Raw genomic sequence first — 18,247 nt, 5'->3', positions numbered from 1 at the left:
GCTGCAGCTCTTCCTTCCTTTGATCCAGGTAACAGAGGGCAGGGGATGGGGCTGGGGGACAGACGCCACTGCTCCTGACCACTGTTTACATGACTCGAAGGATGAGCCTGACTGAGGCCTGTTGGAGAGTCAGAGTGTCGCTCTCCTAATGAGACATTAATGGGTAATTAGGTGCAGTGGTTCCTCCTCCCCTGTGACTCATAGGAGATGGATGCCTAAGTCAGCTGTGCAGTCATGCTTTCTGTGCCTCACTCTTACAGTGCCTCAGCTGGACCTGGCCTCTCCGGAGTCCGTTCATTCTGAAAACATCTAGGGGTGCCTGCTGTGAACCCCTAGGCTGTGGGTAGAACAGCCACCCACTATTCTAGACACTGTGGGTGCAGCGACAAGCCAGCCAGACCCGAATCCCTGCCTTCAAGGAACTTAAATTCTGCTGGATGGAGACAATAAATAAACAAACCAGAAAAATATTCAGTATGTCAGAGGATGAGATGTGCAATGGAGAGAAATAAAGGGAGCAAACTGTAGGCATGCCTACATGTGCGTGTGTGTGTGTAAACACACTCAGCACACAAGACTGTAAACAAAGCAAACACTGAAGGAGGGGAGGTGGGGAGCTGTGAGAAGATCAGAAGGAATCGACAGAGGCAACCATGGGAGCAGGGGCCTGGGGCTGGGAGTGAGCCTGCCATCCTAGAGAGCAGCAAGGATGCTTGTGGCTGCAGCAGAGTGGGTGACCAGGAGCGGGAAGTCATGAGGTCAGGAGGGTCTGCGGGCGGTGGGCAGCGATTGCTGGAGGCCAAGTGCAGAAATGCTGCTGCTGCTGCTAAGTCGCTTCAGTGGTGTCCAACTCTGTGCGACCCCATAGACGGCAGCCCACCAGGCTCCTCTGTCCCTAGGATTCTCCAGGCAAGAACACTGGAGTGGGCTGCCATTTCCTTCTCCAAGTGCAGAAATGATCTGACCTCATTTCACAGTGAACAGGATCCCTCCCACTGCTGTGGTACTGGACACAGACTGCAGGGGGCAGCACCCACGGGAGGCCATTCCAAGAATCCAGGTGGGACATGACGGCAACATGGACCAGGGAGTAGCCATGAAGGCAGAGGAGAAGCAGTCAGATTCTAGGCAGGAGGTGGGGCCAACCAGATTTGCTGCTGGGCCAGTTGTGGGGTGTGGGGAGAGTGAGGATTTGAGATGTCATCAAAGCCTTTGGCCTGAGTGACTGAAAGGATGGAGCTGCCATTAACAGAGACGGGGAGGGTTGTGGGAGGAGCAGGGGTTCAAAAGAAGAGCAGGAGCTCAATTTTGTGCACATTAAGTCTGAGGTACCTATTAGATTTCCAAATGGGGATATGGAGTAGGCAACTGGAAATTCTAGTGAGGGATTCTAGGCCAGTGATGTAAAACATAGGATCATCATCCTAAAAAATGGTGTTCAAAGCCTTGAGATAGTCTGAGGTCCCCTAGGAAGCTAGGCTAGAAGGTCCACAGCCCTAGAACCCTCCAGTGTGATCCAGGAGGAAAACCAGGAGAGCTGGTGCTTGGATACCAAGTGAAGAAGATGCTTCTGGGAGGAGGGCACGAACAATTGTACCAAATGCTACCAAGAGTCGAGCAAGATAAAGGACTAAGAAATGACCACTGGATTCAGTCACAGGGAGCCCACTGGGGACCCTGATGAGAACATTTAAAGAGGATTCAGGCTTCCCTGGTAGCTCAGCCGGTAAAGAATCTGCCTGCAACGCAGGAGACCCGGGTTCGATTCCTGGGTCAGGAGTATCCCCTGGAGAAGGGATAGGCTACCCACTCCAGTATTCATGGGCTTTCCTGGTGTCTCAGATGGTAAAGAATCCATCTGCAGTGTGGGAGACTGGGGTTCAATCCCTGGGTTGGGAAGATCTCCTGGAGGAGGGCATGGCAACCCATTCCAGTATTCTTGCCTGGAGAATCCCCATGGACAAAGGAGCCTGGCGGGCTACCATCCATGGGGTCGCAAAGAGTCAGACATGCCTGAGCAACTAAGCACAGACAAGAATGATGGAGTGGAGAGAAGGGAGGAAGAGAGAAGAATTGGAGACAGCGTAGATTCCCTTATAAGAAGCTTTGCTCTACATGGGGGGACTAGGGGGAAGTGTGAGTTAAGGGTTTTTTGTATTGTTATTTTTTCATTTGGGAGAAATTAAAGCCCATTTTTATGCTGATGGAAATAATCCAGTAGAAAGGGCAATACAGATGGTGCAAGAGAAAGAGGGGGAACATTGCTAGAGAGATTGCCCCAGCCTCTCCCCACTTTAGGCCGATAGAAATTGTCCTCTTTGAGGGGGACGATGGAGGGTCTGGAAATGGCAGCAGGCTGGGCCCAGGACAATTGGGTCCTGCCCTAAATCTGCCCTTTACTGGCAGTGGGACTCTGTGCCAGCCCCTTAACACCCACGAGTATATCTAGAAAGCAGGTCTTCTATCAGCAGCATTGCCTCCCTCCCTGGGATGTGATGGAGATCCCATGAGGTAATATGTGTGAAAGTGCTTTGTAAAATGGAAAGGGTGGAACCGATGGTTGGGATTGTTTTTATTATTTCTAATAACAAGCGATTATTAAACAAATTTAAGGGATTACTGTTCATCCAACCCTACTTGTCTGCACAGTCTCCCCGCACAGCTGACGCACATGCAGCAGGAGGAAGCCAAGTACACTTCCTGACCCTCCCTCGGCGATTGCCCTCCTCCCACTCTGCCCTGCCTGGACCCCTCTTCTTCTTCCCATTTGTCCCTGCAAACACTGTTCTCTGAGGCTTCCCCAGTTTCACTCCCCTCAGTCTGATCCTCCTGCTTCCTTTCCTCCTAGGTTGACTCCCATGACCCATCCTTTTCATTGAGATTTGTCTTCAGCAGGTACTATCTGCAGGAAGGGCTTCCCTGATGGCTCAGTAGGTGAAAAATCTGCCTGCAGTGCAGGAGATATGAGATGTGGGTTCGATCCCTGGGTCAGAAAGATCCCCTGGAAAAGGACATGGCAACCCAGTCCAGTATTCTTGCCTGGAGAATCCCCGTGGACAGAGGAGCCTGGCAAGCTACAGTCCATGGGGTTGCAAAGAGTTGGACATCTCTGAGCGACTAAACACACACACATCTGCAGGAAAGACTGATGGTCCAGGAACCAAGACCAATTAGTGTCACAGGATAATCAACCATCCTGGTTTGTCCAACCTTGCAGTTCCTAGGGGGTTTCCCCCCAAGAAGGGGGACTTTCAATGCTGAAACCAGTAAAGTTTTGGGTAACCAGGATGAGTTGGCACCCCTAGTCTTGACCAAGGCTACACTAGTTGATTTACCATTCGTTTTCTTATGTCTCCTGCATTGGCAGGCGGCTTCTTTCCCACTAGTGCCACCTGGGGAGGGATTTAAAGTCTCTGAGCTCAAGCTCCTCATCTTAATTTGAGAACAGCAGAACCTATTTTATAGAGCTACGGTGAGGAGTTAGTATATGTGAAGAACTTGCTGTGGGAGAAGTGAGCGCTCAATAAAATATTAACTATCACTGTTATCGTTATCATCATCATTAACACTCTCAGCTTGGTGAGGGCAGCCAAGGACAAGTTCAATCTAAATGCATCTGTCACAGAGTACCTGGAATCTCCTTTGCTCCAAGAAGTCTTCCCAGATTACCTCCAGGAGACACCCAGGGCTAACTTAGTCCACCCTCACTTTCCTCCTCCCACAAGCAGCACTGAACCTCTCCCCAGGAACCAGGGGTACTTCTTCTCAGCTCTGTTTAAAGTGTCAATCCTGCTGTTACAGCCTTCCATGTCCGTGCACAGGTCAGCTGATCTGTCTTGGAGACCTGAGTAGCACTGAGTCCCGCCCCAGCCCACTGATGCTCCACGGGGGTTCAGAGAAGTGGACTATGAGGAAGATAGGGACAGAAGAGGGGCTTAAGGAGGTGGCGGGGGGCTGAGAAGCGGGGTACACTCACCAATGTAAACACACCCGCTCCCAGCACGGCATACACTGCATGGAGCCAGGGCACCTGCAAGGCAGGCAAAAATATGAACTCAGGGAGGGTGAGGGTGGGCGATGGAGGTAAGGGGCAGTGGGGAAGGGAGAAGGGCTCAGTCCTGAGAATGGAGGATGCAGGACAGACCTCCCCAGTGGGGGCCCTCTCTCTCACAGCCCCCCTAATGCAGCCCCAGACCGAGAGGTCCTTAAACCTCTGTGTGCTCATGGGGCTAGGGAAGCCCCAGAATAACAGTGATCATGAGGGGCTGGGAGGGGAACTCCTGACTGGCCAGCACTTCTTCATTCCACACAGGGCCCCAGGCTGAGGCTGGCCCAGGGGGACTCATCCTATAGGGCCCTGACATCCTCCCAGCCTGAGTCTGGCCGGGGGCTGCACCCTCCTCCCAGTGAGCACTCACTCCTGTGCTCTCGGCTCCCCTGTCGGGACTCCCTGGCTCTGCCTGTGAGGGTGAGGGTCTCAAGGAGAAGCGGATAGACTTGAGCCCGGGGAGGAGGGGCACCTGGAGTCCTTGTCGTTGAACTTGATGGGATTGTCTGCCCCCACTTCCCAACCTCTGCTTCCCCCGGGGGCCTCAGGGGCACCTTGCAAAGAGGTGCCAAACCAACCATGCCCTCTGTAGGGCCTTCCCCCAGAAGATTCCTGGAAACACAGGCATCCTGTGAGCCTGACCTGGGTCAATAAAGGGTTCTTTGAAGTTCTGGGGCCCTTCCTGTACCCCCTCCCCCATCCTAGATACACAGAAGGCCCCCAGGCCAGCTCCGGCTCCTCCCTTCGTCAACAGGATCCTGGGAAGAGCCAAAGAAATGTCAGAACCAATCCTGATGTCCTGGACTTGGAGCCAATACCTGGGGGCTGGGTAGGATGGGGTAGGGGAGGGGCAGTGAGGAAGGCTGCCCTTGGTCTGGAAGGCAAGGGGTGGTGGGGACCAAGAGGAGCCCGGGGGCAGGTACAGCACTGGGTTTTCAGCAGGGGTCTAGTAGCTGCCTTCTTGGGTTCCCAGGATTCAAATCCCCTCCCGTGATGCCCTCGGTCTGCCCTTTCTCCACCTGCAGCAGCCGAGTGCCTAGAATAGGTCACTGAGCTCTGAGCAGTCCTAGCTGGGTTTCCTGGGCAGGCCAGACACTTAAAGAGCTGAGATTCGACTGTTCCCATGGATACCCTCATGAGGTGAGGGAGTGCTTAGAGCCCTGCTGTCTCAATTTCCACCTGCCTGGCCAGCCAGATCCTGCCCCTCTGGACTTGACTGATGCCCCCAGAGTCCCAGGAGGCCTGTCCTCAGGGCCCCTCTGGGCTTTGGAGCCCCATGAAGCTCCAGAGCCCCTCCCCTGCCTAGGGTATAAATAAGCTCCTAGCCCTCCATCTCAGCCTCGCCTCCACCCTAGCGGGGAGGATGGGAAAGGTGAAGCCGGATGTGGCTTGTGGAGCGGGCAGGTGCCCAGACCTGTCAAGAAAAGCCTGTGTTTGCTTACACTGCCAACAAGCCCATGAAAGGTGCCAGGAGCAGCAGGACTGGATGGCAGGCTGTGAGGCCTTGGCTCTGGGCCTTCCCTGGAAGGAACAGGAGGAAAGGACGCCCTCGGGCCAGCGATCCCTTCCCCTTCATCCCCAAGGGGCCAGCTGGGAGACCCAGAGACTCACATATTGGAAGGGCAGGAGGATGGCCAGGATGAGTCCGCTGAAGAAGAGAGTCATGAGCAGCACGAAGAGCACACCTTGGCAGGATGTGAAGTCGAACTGCAGGGATGGGATGAGTGTCAGCTGCGGGCCCCTCAGGCCTGCACAGGATGGCTCAGCATTCCCTTGGGGCCGGGGCCAGGCAGTGCGCTGGCCGGAAGGCTGAGGCCTCTGGGGCAGGCTGCCTTCCAGGGCTCACCCCAGAACCTGGCGTTCCTCCCCATCTACTCCAGGTGCCCTCCCCACAGGCTTCTCATCCTTGTGACCTCTCCCCAGCCAGGGATCCAAGCTCGGAGCCTGCACCCCACCTGCCTTCCCGGGCCCAGGGGCCCCAGAGCTGACCTTGGTCTGGAAGCTGAAGACGGTGACCGAGAGGCAGACGAGGGCCGTGATGCTCAGGCACAGCAGCACAGACGTGGTGTTGTAGTAACTGCAGGACCCGCGGGCAGGGGCTCAGCTTCGGGGCAGGGTTTCTGGTCTTCCCCGGCCCTCCTCCCAGGCCCACCCCCTTCTGCAAGGACCTGATCCCACCACCTGGGGCCCCACCTTCTCTCCTTTCCCATGATCCTCCCTCTCCTGCCTCCCCATCCTTTCTGCTGGGACCCAACCTCCCAACATGCTTAAGACTCAAAATCCTGTTAGAAGGATCCTGAAGAGGTGGTGATCGGGGGGTGGGGTGGGGGGGTGGGGGTTGTGCTGGTGTATGGAGGTGGCTTTCAGGGAACTGCATGATCAGGAACCTGGTGTCCTTTCAGCTGCAGCTGGAGAAGTGTCACCTTGCTCTCCTCCATCTTCCACCCCAACCCCGCCAGCCTGGCCAGGTCTTGGAGGCACTGTCCAGTAGAATGCAGGAGGAGTGGGCTTGAAGTCGCATTTCCTACCTGCCTGCCCCTCCCCAACACCTGCCTATCCAGCGCTCCCAGGAGGGATAGAGTTTGGGGCAACTCCCCCATTCTGCCTGTCTGCTTTACCTGGACAACATTCCAGTGAGGTAGGCCATGGACAGGGTCTGAAAGGAGAAGAGCGTGAGGGAATGGTGGGGCCCAGACACCTTCAAGAGCCCGCCTGGGTCTCCAGCCCTTGTGTGTGCCCCTCAACTCTGAGTCTGCTTTGGGCACATGCGCTTACCTCCAGGCCTTCATCTGGGGAAGGAGGTCCCAAAAGGCCTTGAGCCAACTGTCCCTTTGCTGTTTGGCAGCCCTGTTCTTCCCCTTTCCTACAACCATCCCCCTTGTTACCCACTGCTCTAGGATTTCCCACACAAACCTCTTAAAAACACAATCATAGTGGAAAGAGAGAGTGGCTGGAGTGAAGGGAGAAAGCTCATTTGGAAAGAGAGGGTGAACTGTCTTTGAAGAAAAAGTGGGGTGAAAATACCCCTGCCTCCCTCAGTGACCTCACCTTGTCTGTTCCCAACTCCTGGCCCTCGAAACTCACGCTGCATCCCTCCTCCCTCCATCGCTACAGCATCTGTCCCCAGATACCCCCACGTCACTTACAAAGATGGTCAGGAGGATCAGGTTCCAGGGGAAATGCCTCCTGTAAGGCAAGCCGCCGAGTTCAGAGGAGAGTGGGGGTGCCCGAAGCAGAGACTGGGGCTCTGGAAACTCACCCCCACTCCTGGGGCACATCCCCATGGGCCCCTAGCTGTCCATTCACCCTCCCCCCACCTTTGAGGTGCCAAGGAAACAGGGGCAAGGCAGGCCTGCTTAACAGAGTCCAGAAAATGGGACTCTTAGGGTGCAGAGTACTGGTGGCAGGCAGGACTGGGGGCCAGAACTTCCAAAATCCTGCTCATGTTCCCACAAGTTCCCCCCTCCACTATCATTACCTGGGTCCAGAACAGCAGGCCAGGGTCAGGTAGGTCGCAAAGAACACAGCACTTCGAGAGACAGACAGACGGGGGAGTCAGCTGGTCTTTCCTGAAGGCTTTCCACTCAGGCCCCTGCTCAACCCACTCTCTGCCCACAGGGTACCAAGCAGGGTGCTGTGGGGCAGGGGCAGGGGATTGGTTAAGCCCACAACCATCCTAGAACCTTGTAACGGGCCGGGTGATAGTCCAGTTCCAAAAGAGAGAAAGGGGAATAAGATGAGCCTACTGCTAGAAATAATGAATCTTGGGTGCCATAGGATAGCTAACCACCCAATCCAAAGTGGTTTTCCTCCAGATAATATCTTATAACGTGTGTGTGTGTGTGTGTGTGTGTGTGTGTGTGTGTGTGTATACACAAACATATATATATGGGCTTCCCAGGTGGCCTGGTGGTGAAGAATCCACCTGTCAATGCAGGAGACACAAGAGATGCAAGTTTGATCCCTGGGTCGGGAAGCTCCCCTGGAATAGGGAATGGCAACTCACTCCAGTATTCTTGCCTGGAAGAGTCCATGGACAGAGGAGCCTGGCAGGCTGCAGTCCACAGAGTTGCAAAGAATCAGACATGACTGAGCACGCACACATGCATGCATATATATGTGTGTGTATATATATAGTTTCATATATGGAGTTCATATGGTGTTTTCTATGTGCCAGCCAGAGATAACATACTTTATGAATATTAACTAATATAATCCTCACATCATCTCTGTGAAGCATGTTCTTCACTTTATAACTGAGGCTCATTGAGGCCAGCTGACTTGTCCAAGGTCACACAGCTACCACACGGCAGAGGCAGGGTTAGAACCCAGGCATTCTGGCTCCAGTCCTCGCTTATAACCACTACCCCACACTGCCTCCTTCAGGCCTTTCCCTGGACCTGTTGCTGCTTGTAATGATCTTGTTTCTCCTGCCAGCACCTGGCACAGTGAGAAGTACCTATGGCATGAATTTCTGAACCAGGTGGCCATGTCCACCAGGAGACTGGCAGGAAGCTCAAGTAAAACCCAGAGACAAGGCTTGAGGATTGAGGATTTTCTGGAGAGCAGTGGAGATGGAGACCAGTCCAGGAGGTGGGAGATGAGGGCTGAGGACCCAAGGGTGGGGCAAGCTCATGCCTACCTAGATGGGTGCCAACACCAATGCATGGGCTCCAGTTCCCAATGTGCCATCAGACATGGCACCTGTCATCCTTCCCCATTTCTCTCCTCAGTTCTCTCACCCATCCGCTATGGCAGCAGTGCCAACCATCCTCCTCCATCTTCAAACCTCCCAGGCTGCCTCACTCTCCTGCCTGATCTGCCCTGATGTGTCCCAGGAAGATCTGAGATGAGGTGGGGCGCCCCTGGCTCCCTGTCTGCCACCTGGAAACATTGTGTCATGGATCTCTGTGCCCTCCCTCCTCTCATCGCAGACTAATCCCCCAAGCCTCTGGGTCCCACACCCTCCCTTGTCCTGCCATTGACTACCACGTCTTCTCCCTCACACACCTCCTCAGCTGTTCTCCATCTTTAAACAATACCTTTCATGGTTCTCGCTACTGCTACTGTATCCACCCTTACAGCCAAGCTTCTTGAAAAAGTTGTCTCTGTTCACGGCATTTTCTCCATCTCATGATCCCTCCTCAACTCAACAAACCAGCCTGAGCCCCAGCTTAAAGAGAGCTATCTTTGCAACATCACTATGACCTTGTTGAGTCCAGCTGACACTTATCCATCCTTATCTTTCCTGGCTTCTCAATATCTGATCTCTCCCTTGTTGCCCTGGTTCCACAATGACATAGCCTTAGGTCCCCGCCTAACTCCCTTGGTCACTCCTTCTCCACCCCCTTCAGCACCAGGTCTCTTCTGTCAGGCTGAGTCCCTTCCTGCTCCCCTTGGGTGGGTTCACTCATTCCTAGGACTCCCTTTATCAGGCAGATGCTCGTGACTTGCACACCCATACTTCTGATCTAGAATTTCCTTCTCAACCTCAGACCTGAATAACCAACTGCCAACTGGGGAGACACATTTAGAAACATGCCCAACACAGAAGGTTAGAATGGAACTTGCCCTCTTCCTTGCTCCTTCTTGGGCACCCCCCATTGCAGCTTTGGAGTCACCCACCCAGCAACTCAGTCAGCTGTAACTCCCAGCCTGCTACACCCAACTAATCACTTGGACCTGTAAGTCCTCTACCTAGGCAGCTCTCAAATCTGCTCCCTTTTCTCCATTCCTGCAACCACCCTTTTAGGTCGAGCCACCTCTGTCTATCTGGTCCTTCTGCCTCCAACTCTGACTGCCACTCTCCAAGCTATAGGCAGATCCCATCATGTGACTCTTCTGTTTAAAATTCCAAAGATCTGGCAATATCTTGAGTGATCTGCTCCCCGCCTACCTCTCCAGCCCATCCCGCACCAGAGTCCGCCCCTCCATCTACCCTCTCATCACCCTCCGCATCCTCACAGGGTGACCACCTCCCTCTGCCCCTGATGGAAAGGACCGACTGGTGAGGATGCCTGTGGCCGGGGCTGGAGGGGCTTGCTCTGTGCACCGTGGGTAGAACTCAACCAAAGCCTGCACCTCATACCCCACAGGCCTGCTCATCAGATCCGCACCCAGGTGTAACACCCAGGTGTAGCATCTATCATCTAATCCTCAGCCTGGCACAGATTAGGTGATCTTTAAATATTCCTGGATGAAAAACTTAGGGAATGCGGGAGTTGAGACAAGCCTACTGGATTTGGTGAACAGGAGCCCTCTGTCTTCACCCTTCCCTGTTCTTCAGTGGTTCTCAATTGCTGCGTCCCTGTTGTCACGGTGATGGAGGGGTTCTCAGTGCCGTGACCAGGGCTGCTGCAAGACATCCTGCTCTGTGAGGGACCGTGGCATCATCCTGCCCCAGCTGTTAAGAAACACTCCAGCACTTGCTTTCTTTGGGTCCCCCTTGAGTCACAGGTCAGTCACTTCAACTATAATGATAATAATAATACCTTAGTCTATGTGTATCCTGGGTGTGGGGCCTGTCTCCCTGGCCAGACTGGACGCTTCCTGAGGGCAAAGCTCAACCTCCTTTTCTCTCCAATCTAGAGCTCCTCAACCCTCAAGATGAGTGGTTGGGAAGAAGGGCAGAGGGACAGGTAACTTTGGGGCAGGTCACCCCTGGGGGCAGCCCTGGGACGAGGGACCTCGGGAGCCTGACCCTTACATTTCACATCCCAGCTCTGGCACCACTATCGTGTGACTTTGAACAAACTACTTAATTGCAGAGCCCCAGCTTTCTGCTTTGTAAAATAGGAATACTGACCAATTTCCTGGGCTGCAGTGAGAGTTGAATGGCAGCACCCAGTCCAGCCTTGAGCACCAAGGCCTGGTGAAGGGCAGGGACTTGAGGATGAGAGCTGTTGTTATTATGACTAGATCCTGGCTGACTGACAGCTTCCTGGAGACGCTGGGACCCACCTCCCTCTCAGTTCTGGGCTCACATTTGTCCTCCTCTGCCTGGCTCCCCCACCTCCAACCCATGGTCCTTACTCCCCCCACTGCAGGGAGGCACGCAGTTCCTGCTGCCACGACTCAGAGGAAGCAATCAGACAGTAAGGCAAGATCCCACTGAGGAAGGTAACTGGGGCCTGGAGAAAGTGAGGGCTGGGGGTGGGGGTGCTGGTAGGAGGCCATCCCAGGGAGTGGAGAACGAGTCACAGAAGGAGTGAGAGAAAGACAGACTCGTCAGATCCAGGGCCCCAGGGCCTGAGCTGGAGGCATGGTCTATTTACAGAATGTCAACACAGAGGCACGAGGCTCAGGTGGAGGCCAGCGTCCAAACCCAGCATCATCTCCCAACTTACGCTGCTCCGGGACCAGTTCCTGGCTGTGGGGGAGGCTGCTGGGCATGGAGGGGACATGCAACAGCTTTGCAGTCAGAAAGACAGGCTTCAATCCTGGCTCTGCTGCTTAGGAAGCAACCTCTTCACTCTGACCCTCAATTGTTTCATGTATAAAATGGTAATAATAACCGTATCTGCCTGGGAGGGTGTTGTTAGGGATCGGATGAAAAATATCTGCAAATCCCATGGCACAGTGCCTCATACAGAGAAAAAGACCTGTTTCATTTTTATTCCTATTAACGGCTTGGTATTTGGAGGGGGTGAGACCCACTAGATGTCAGCCCTGCTAGGTGTCCGACCCAGAGGCAGACTCAGGACCAAGGTGAGGTGGGGAGGGGGCTGGAAGGACAGAGCCACAGGCTGGTTTTTTGTAGGACAGCACAGCATCTCAGTGGTGAATTCATCAGCACCATTAAGGCTTTGCCATGCTCCAGGGAAAGCACAGGGCCCAGACCCAGTTCCAGCTTCTCTCCACCCCCATGCATCCCTGAGCCCAGCAGAGCATCTCTGTTTTCTGCCTGGAGATGCTGAGGAGGAAGGATGCTAAGTCTTGGCATTCAGAGGTCAGTCTCACACCCGCCCTCAGTGGGTTGACTCTGCCTCCTCTTCCTGAGCTGCTTATTCTTGGATTGTTCCCCTGCTCCATCTGCTCAGGGCACACAGTCCTGAAGACTCCCCCACAGAAGGCCTGACGAGGGACCTGGAAACTCCACTCTCGAGGTCTCAGGGCTCAGAGGCTGCCAGGAGGTGCCGACGTGCCGGGAGTCATGCCAACCCGCCACGTGGGCTGACTGGGCCGGCAGTCCCTGGGGCCTCATTAGCTTTACCCTCATTAGTGTCCCCGGTTCCCCTAGACGCTTGCCTCCCTGCCTGGTCTGCAGACAGGCCCTCTGTCCTGCACCCTAAGAAAGGTTTTGGGTGTGAATGTCTCCTCCCCTGGGACCCCCAGCTTGGGGCTCTTAAAGAGCCCCAGAGGCCAAGATGTCTCCTTCCTGTCAGTCTCTGGGCTGGCTTATGTTATCTCAAGGCCCACTGGGGGACTGTTCTGGGCTTGGGTGATCCAAGAAGCTCTGGGCTGAGTCTACATTTTCCACCAGATTCCTATTCAATAACGGACCTGGGACAGCTGTAGTACTCAAGCTCCTTGGGTGGGCATTCGGAGCCTGCATCCCAGAAGGCCCACTGCTCTGTGGGGTGTCCCAGATTCCCCTCCACGGAACCTTGCAGTGCTCTGCCAGCCTGCAACTCAACAAATGTACCCCGTGCACTCCCACTCCGGCTCCCACACACGCTTTTGCTTAAGCCACTCCAGTCCCCAATCCTCTTGGCCCCTCCTCTGAGGTATGTGCACCCTGACGTGGACTGAGGGCTGCCCCTCCTCTTTCACAGGCTGCCTGGCCCTGCAGAGGCTGCCTTCCCAGCAGCCCCAGTTCTGGCCTGGCCTCACAATGGGTGCAGAAGGAGATTTTACAGACAGTAGTTCTGCTTTGAGCCTATGGTGGTCCGGCCTGGCGTTATCCAGAACAATTTCTTAATTGCCCACCTGGGAGGGTCAGAATAGCCTTCTTTCAAGTTACTTGCCATGTTCCTTGCAGCATATAGGCTAGGTGGGAGCTGACTGCTCGAGGGGAAGGGAGTCTGCCAAGCAGAGGGATTAAGAGTGCAAGCCTCAACTTGAATCTTGGGTTTGAACCCCAGCTCCACCACTGTCTACCTGTGTGACCTTGGGCAAACTCAGCCTCTCCGAGCCTGAGTTTTCTGAGGTAATTATACCCAGTAGACCTGAGCGAATGCAATACTGTACATCAAGCACATCGAACAATGCCCAGCCCTTATTAGGCACTTTATAAGTGGCAGCTATTATGATTAATAATTCGTAAGCACTAATAACAACTATGTTAATAAGAGTAGCAACATTATTATTAGTGTAGGCCAAGGTGTCCCAGCCCCCTTCTGCTCAGGGCCAAGGTCTGGGTCTCTCCAGCCATGACCCCAGCTCCACCCTTCCCTCCTTATGCAGGCTCCAGAACCGACACCCCTCTCTCCCCTCCCCCTCAGACCTAAACATCTCAGAAGGGCCCTCTGGCCATACTCCTGTGAGAACAGTCCCCATGGCGTGGGGAGAGGCCATGGGCTGGGACTTGTCAGCAGAGACCTTCCACTCTGTGCTGCCATGGGTGCTCCCGGTGAGGGGGGTGGGTGGTGTGGAATACTCACTAGGATGCCCAGTACCAGCCTGGGTTGGCCTGGACATAGTCCTTAACGGGGTCACTGCAGAGAAGGGAGGAAGAGAGAATCCAAATTGACCCTCTGTCTCCATTTCTGGTTCTACATCTGCACCTGCCCCCCGCCCCCAGTTCACAGGACTGGAGAGGAAGAAAGGAGTGACTGCACCCCTGGTGGGGCAGGGGACCCCAGCCACAGTCTTGGGCTGAGACGTGGACATGCCTGGGTGTAGGGCTGGTGTGTCTGAGAGGAACAGCTGCTTCACAGACACTCACTGGCCTGGAAAGCATGGGGCCACCCCCACTGGATGGAGGACCCCTCCATGTACCCAGTCTAAAGTTCTTCCCAGCACCAGGGGGGCCGCTGCCCTGAACAAATATCCCTAGGCAAATATCCTCAGCCCTGTCTGATGCTGGATTCCACCGCCCCCCCAACCCCAGGCCTGGGCCCGCCACTCCTGGAGCATGCTGGTCCACATGGTCAACTCACCAGAAGGTAAAGAGAGCCACGACACCCAAGGTCACCAGCAGCTGAATCAGCAGAATGGTATAGACCTGGCGACAGGAAGGGGTTCCTCTCAGCTTAGGGGACCCTGTTGGAGGCTGGGGGGCTCAGGCCCCCAGCCAGGATCAGGTGGGCCCAGCTTCCTGGTGACTCGGTCTACCCTCCAGACCCACATCCTATGCCCTCCACCCTCTATCTTCAGAGTCACTGGGAGGAATCCAGGCCAAGAAGAAAAGAGAGCAAAGACGCTCCACAGCCTGCACCCAGGGGATCTGGAGAGAAGAGACCAGGTGTTCAGGCACAGCAGGGGGTGGTGGATGCCCCCATTTACCAGCAGGTACTATCAGCTGGGATCACAGTGAGGGGGAGAAGGATGGCCTCCGGGCAGAGGGTTGGGCCAGGGGTTTCTCGAGCGGATTTTCCCGCCTACCCTCCGAGTCTGGGAGAGCTGGGGGAGGCAGTTACCTTTCTGATGAAGACTCGGCGAACCTTCTGGTCGTCCCAGCTGAAGGTGGTGAAGAACTCATGGTCTCCAGTGGGGAAGCCACTCTCATAGCTGGAGCTGCTGTCTGGGTGGCAGGGGGAGGGCCATGAGTGCCCCCCAACACACAAGTGAACACTGCCCTCCACAGCCACCCGCTCAGAGCATTTGTCAGACTGGCTCCCAGGACCAGGCGAAGCCTCTCTCTCCAGCCCCATTCTCAAACCTCCCGCCCCACCCCATCTCTTCGCACAGAGGTCCCAGACCTTTTCCAGGGTGCCTCTCACCTCTCCTGTTCCGAATCCTGAGAAAGAACTGTCTCCCCAACCCCCTTCTTCCTGCCCCAGCTGGGGCTCCCTGGGAGCCACACTCTTTCATAGAGATGTGGCCTTTCCCTCTTGTGCCCCCCCATCCCCCTCCCTGGACACTCTAGCTCCCTCTCGACTGAGACTCAGAGAGGGACAGCCACTCCCCCAGGGCCACCTTGCACATCCCCAAGGTCACTGGTCCAACCCCAGGTTGCTCTGAGGCCCTTGGGGTGGGAAGTGGAGACTCCTGGGAAGATCAGACCTGCTGGTGCTCTAGCTGGGAACCAGAGAAGGGTAGTGATTGGAGGGGAAATAAAGTCAGGTGAAGTTTGGGAGGCTGGTCCTAGAACTTAGACTTTTACAAAAGCATGGGCTCCGTAGGAAAACATGTGGATCAGTCCTCAAGACTGCCTAGCTGTGTGACCTTAAGGGAGTCACCAGCCTTCTCTGAGTCCCTTCTATGATAGAGATCGGTGATACCCACCTACTGGCGATGAAACAAGATAAAAGTGAAAACTTTGCGCCTGATGCTGACCACACCAACTCTCCATCCCGCATCTGGGTCATTTCTAAGGCCTCAAATATGTCCACTCTATTCTCCCCAACTATCACTACCAGCTCTCCCCGACCTGATCCTCCACCACAATAGCCTCTGTCTTGGTCTTTCAAAGCTGATGTTGGCACTGCCCTGCTTCAAGTTCTTTGATGGCTCCCCACTGCCTTTTGGGCTTCCCCGGTGGCTCAGATGGTAAAGAATTTGCCTGCAGTCCAAGAGACGGGGGTTCCAACTCTGGGTTGGAAAGATCCCCTGGAAAAGGGAATGGCTACCCACTCCAATATTCTTGCCTGAAGAATTCCATGGACAGAGGAGCCTGGTGGGCTACAGTCCATGAGGTCACAAAGACTCAGACAGGACTTAGAGACTAACACACTGCCTTTTACTCAAGTTCCAGTTCCCTAACAAAGCCTCCTCAGCCTCCCATAAGCCCTCCAGCTCCACTGCACACTGCTCCCTGCTACTCTTCTCCAGTGGGACTACATTTTATTCAGTGATATGCTCTCGTGCCTCTGAGCCTCTGCATATTCTTTCTTTCAACCTCGGACACTCATTTTCCCACCTCTTCACCAAGCTAACACATGCCATCCTTCAGGACTCCATGTGGATACCCCTTCCTCCAGGAAGTCTTCCCTGACTGTCGGGCAGGTTAGTTGAATGGCTGAGGCCTCCATCACTGCACCTGTTTCCCTGTGTGGTGGTTGTCCATTTACTTGTCTACACAATCACTTCTGTGAGTGCAGGTCTTGCAAATCAATGCATCCCTAGAAACCAGCTCAGTGCCAGACACGATGCCTGGTGCAGGCTTAGGAAATGTTTGTCATCTGCTGACTAAAATGAGCTACTTTCCTCTGCCCTGACAGTTCTGTGGAAAACATTCCTTATAGCAGTCATTCCTCACAACCAGGACACAGGAAATGAGGAAGTGGGGAGGGAGGTGGACCCATTCCCAGCCCGGGGCTTGAAGACCCTAAACCTCTTATCCTTCACTCCTCTGTGTACTGTCTACATTTCCTGCCAAAGCCCAAATGTCCAGACCACAGAGGGGGAGAAAAGAGAAAAAGCAGTCCTGTGGGTAGCAGGGGCAGCAGGAAGGGCTCCCATGAACACCAAACCTTCGTAGGCCCTCCAGTAGGTCACAGTGGGGTGGGTCTGCTTGGCCCGAGGAGCTTTGTGGTGGGAGGTGCGAACCATGGTGGCCACTCCTTGTGAGTCAAGACTCTGTCTGAGGCATTGTTCTTGGGGTCGCTTCTAGAATTCCGTTGGGGGTGGGGATGGGGACTCAAGGAGGGGGAGGGGATCGAGGGGCTGTTGAGGGAGGTTGAAGGGGCTGAGGAAGACTTCATTACAGCTCATGGGGGGCTGTATGTTCCCAGCCCTGAGGCAAAGGTTCCCCAGGCTGCTCAGCCTAACAGAGGGATCCCTACCAGACACGAGTCTTAGTCTGCAAGGAGCTCGCGTCAGCTTGCATGGATCTGCTTAGGAACTGTACCTGACAGTAAGAGATGCTAAGGCTGGTGTGTGTTAGTCACTCAGTCGTGTCTGACTCTTTGCAACCCCATGGACTGTAGCCCACCAGGCTCCTCTGTCCATGGGATTTTCCAGGCAAGAAAACTGGAGTGGGTTGCTATGCCCTTCTCCAGGGGATCTTCCCAACCCAGGGATCGAACCCTGGTCTCCTGCATTGCAGGCGGATTCTCTACCGTCTGACCCACCAGGGAATCCCACTACAGCTGGTATTTGCTTCCAGTTAAGGCCTGGGGAAGGGAAAGAGTCAAGGAGAGTGATGGATGAAGGGGATCCTCAGGTCGGAGCCCCCAACAACCCTGGGGCCTCTATGCACACAGGTTTCAGATCAGCCCGCATGTAAGCAGACTGCGTCCCATTCACAGGGAGCCAGTCCCAGTTGAGGCCACGGTCAACTGTGGTCTTGCACTATTTCTTCCTGTGTCTGCTCTAACCTTGCCCACTCCTACTCTGCATCCCTTTCTTCTAGACCAGCTCCTGGTTTTTCTCCCCTATCTGTTCCCTCTTTTTGTCCTAGCTTGATGACTTGAAAAAAAAACCCCTCTTCCCTACCCAAGAGAACTGACTGTAGAAACTGTATCTCTCTTTTCTCATGGAGTTCTCCTTGACCAGGTATCCTTAGAACAGTTCTCCAAATCCCAAACCTTTGACATCACAGCCTCATCTGACAACCACACAGTGCATCTATTTCTGGGCAGCTTCCTCCTACACAGGTTTTTTCATATGGGCCCACTACTTCCCCGGAGGCTCCTGCCTCCAGGAACCCAGAGACTTACTAGGGTCCACATAGGCCCAGCTGGGGTGGAGAGGCATAGCCGGGGGGGCCGGGGGGAAGGCTCCTGCCTTGAGCCCCTCCCCAGAGGTGGCCTCCTCATAGGAGGGCGGGGCCGAGGGCACTGCCGGAGTCTCTTTCTTCTCACCATTCGTCTGCTGCCCCTCTGTCCCGGGGGCCTTGTTAGCCACGGAGAGCTGTGGAGGAGAGGCAGAGAAAGTCATCAGGGACAGGGCGCCACCCAAGTCCTCCGCACCAGCCCCTCCACTTCTGGAATTCCCCCAGGTACTTTCTCCCCTTACTAGAACGACAGGGGTGCAGACAAGTTCCCCTATTTTATGTGGGGTATATATACAATGGAATATTATTCAGCCTTAAAAAAGAAGGAATTCCTGTCATTTGCAACAGCATGAATGAACCAGGAGGACATTATGCTAAGT

The 18,247-nt window shown here is 54.6% G+C and overlaps 1 protein-coding gene across 1 annotated transcript in view; it reads right to left on the bottom strand.

The window, feature by feature from the left end:
• FAIM2 (Fas apoptotic inhibitory molecule 2) overlaps nt 1-18,247 on the bottom strand; it is a 35,444-nt gene that overhangs the window by 13,944 nt on the left and 3,253 nt on the right. Inside the window, exons 2-11 of the mRNA XM_065932119.1 lie at nt 17,812-18,004; nt 14,629-14,732; nt 14,149-14,213; nt 13,651-13,704; nt 7,527-7,577; nt 7,195-7,234; nt 6,667-6,704; nt 6,038-6,125; nt 5,660-5,755; nt 3,977-4,030 (exon numbers count right to left, since the gene is read on the bottom strand). Coding sequence (XP_065788191.1) covers nt 3,977-4,030; nt 5,660-5,755; nt 6,038-6,125; nt 6,667-6,704; nt 7,195-7,234; nt 7,527-7,577; nt 13,651-13,704; nt 14,149-14,213; nt 14,629-14,732; nt 17,812-18,004 — 783 coding nt within the window. The remainder of the gene's footprint in view (nt 1-3,976; nt 4,031-5,659; nt 5,756-6,037; nt 6,126-6,666; nt 6,705-7,194; nt 7,235-7,526; nt 7,578-13,650; nt 13,705-14,148; nt 14,214-14,628; nt 14,733-17,811; nt 18,005-18,247) is intronic.

Source organism: Muntiacus reevesi, chromosome 4, assembly GCF_963930625.1.
Source record: "Muntiacus reevesi chromosome 4, mMunRee1.1, whole genome shotgun sequence".
Classification (NCBI taxonomy): Eukaryota; Metazoa; Chordata; class Mammalia; order Artiodactyla; family Cervidae; genus Muntiacus; species Muntiacus reevesi.
The sequence above is the reverse complement of the archived record's forward strand: the minus strand, read 5'-3'. Positions and strand labels throughout refer to the sequence as shown.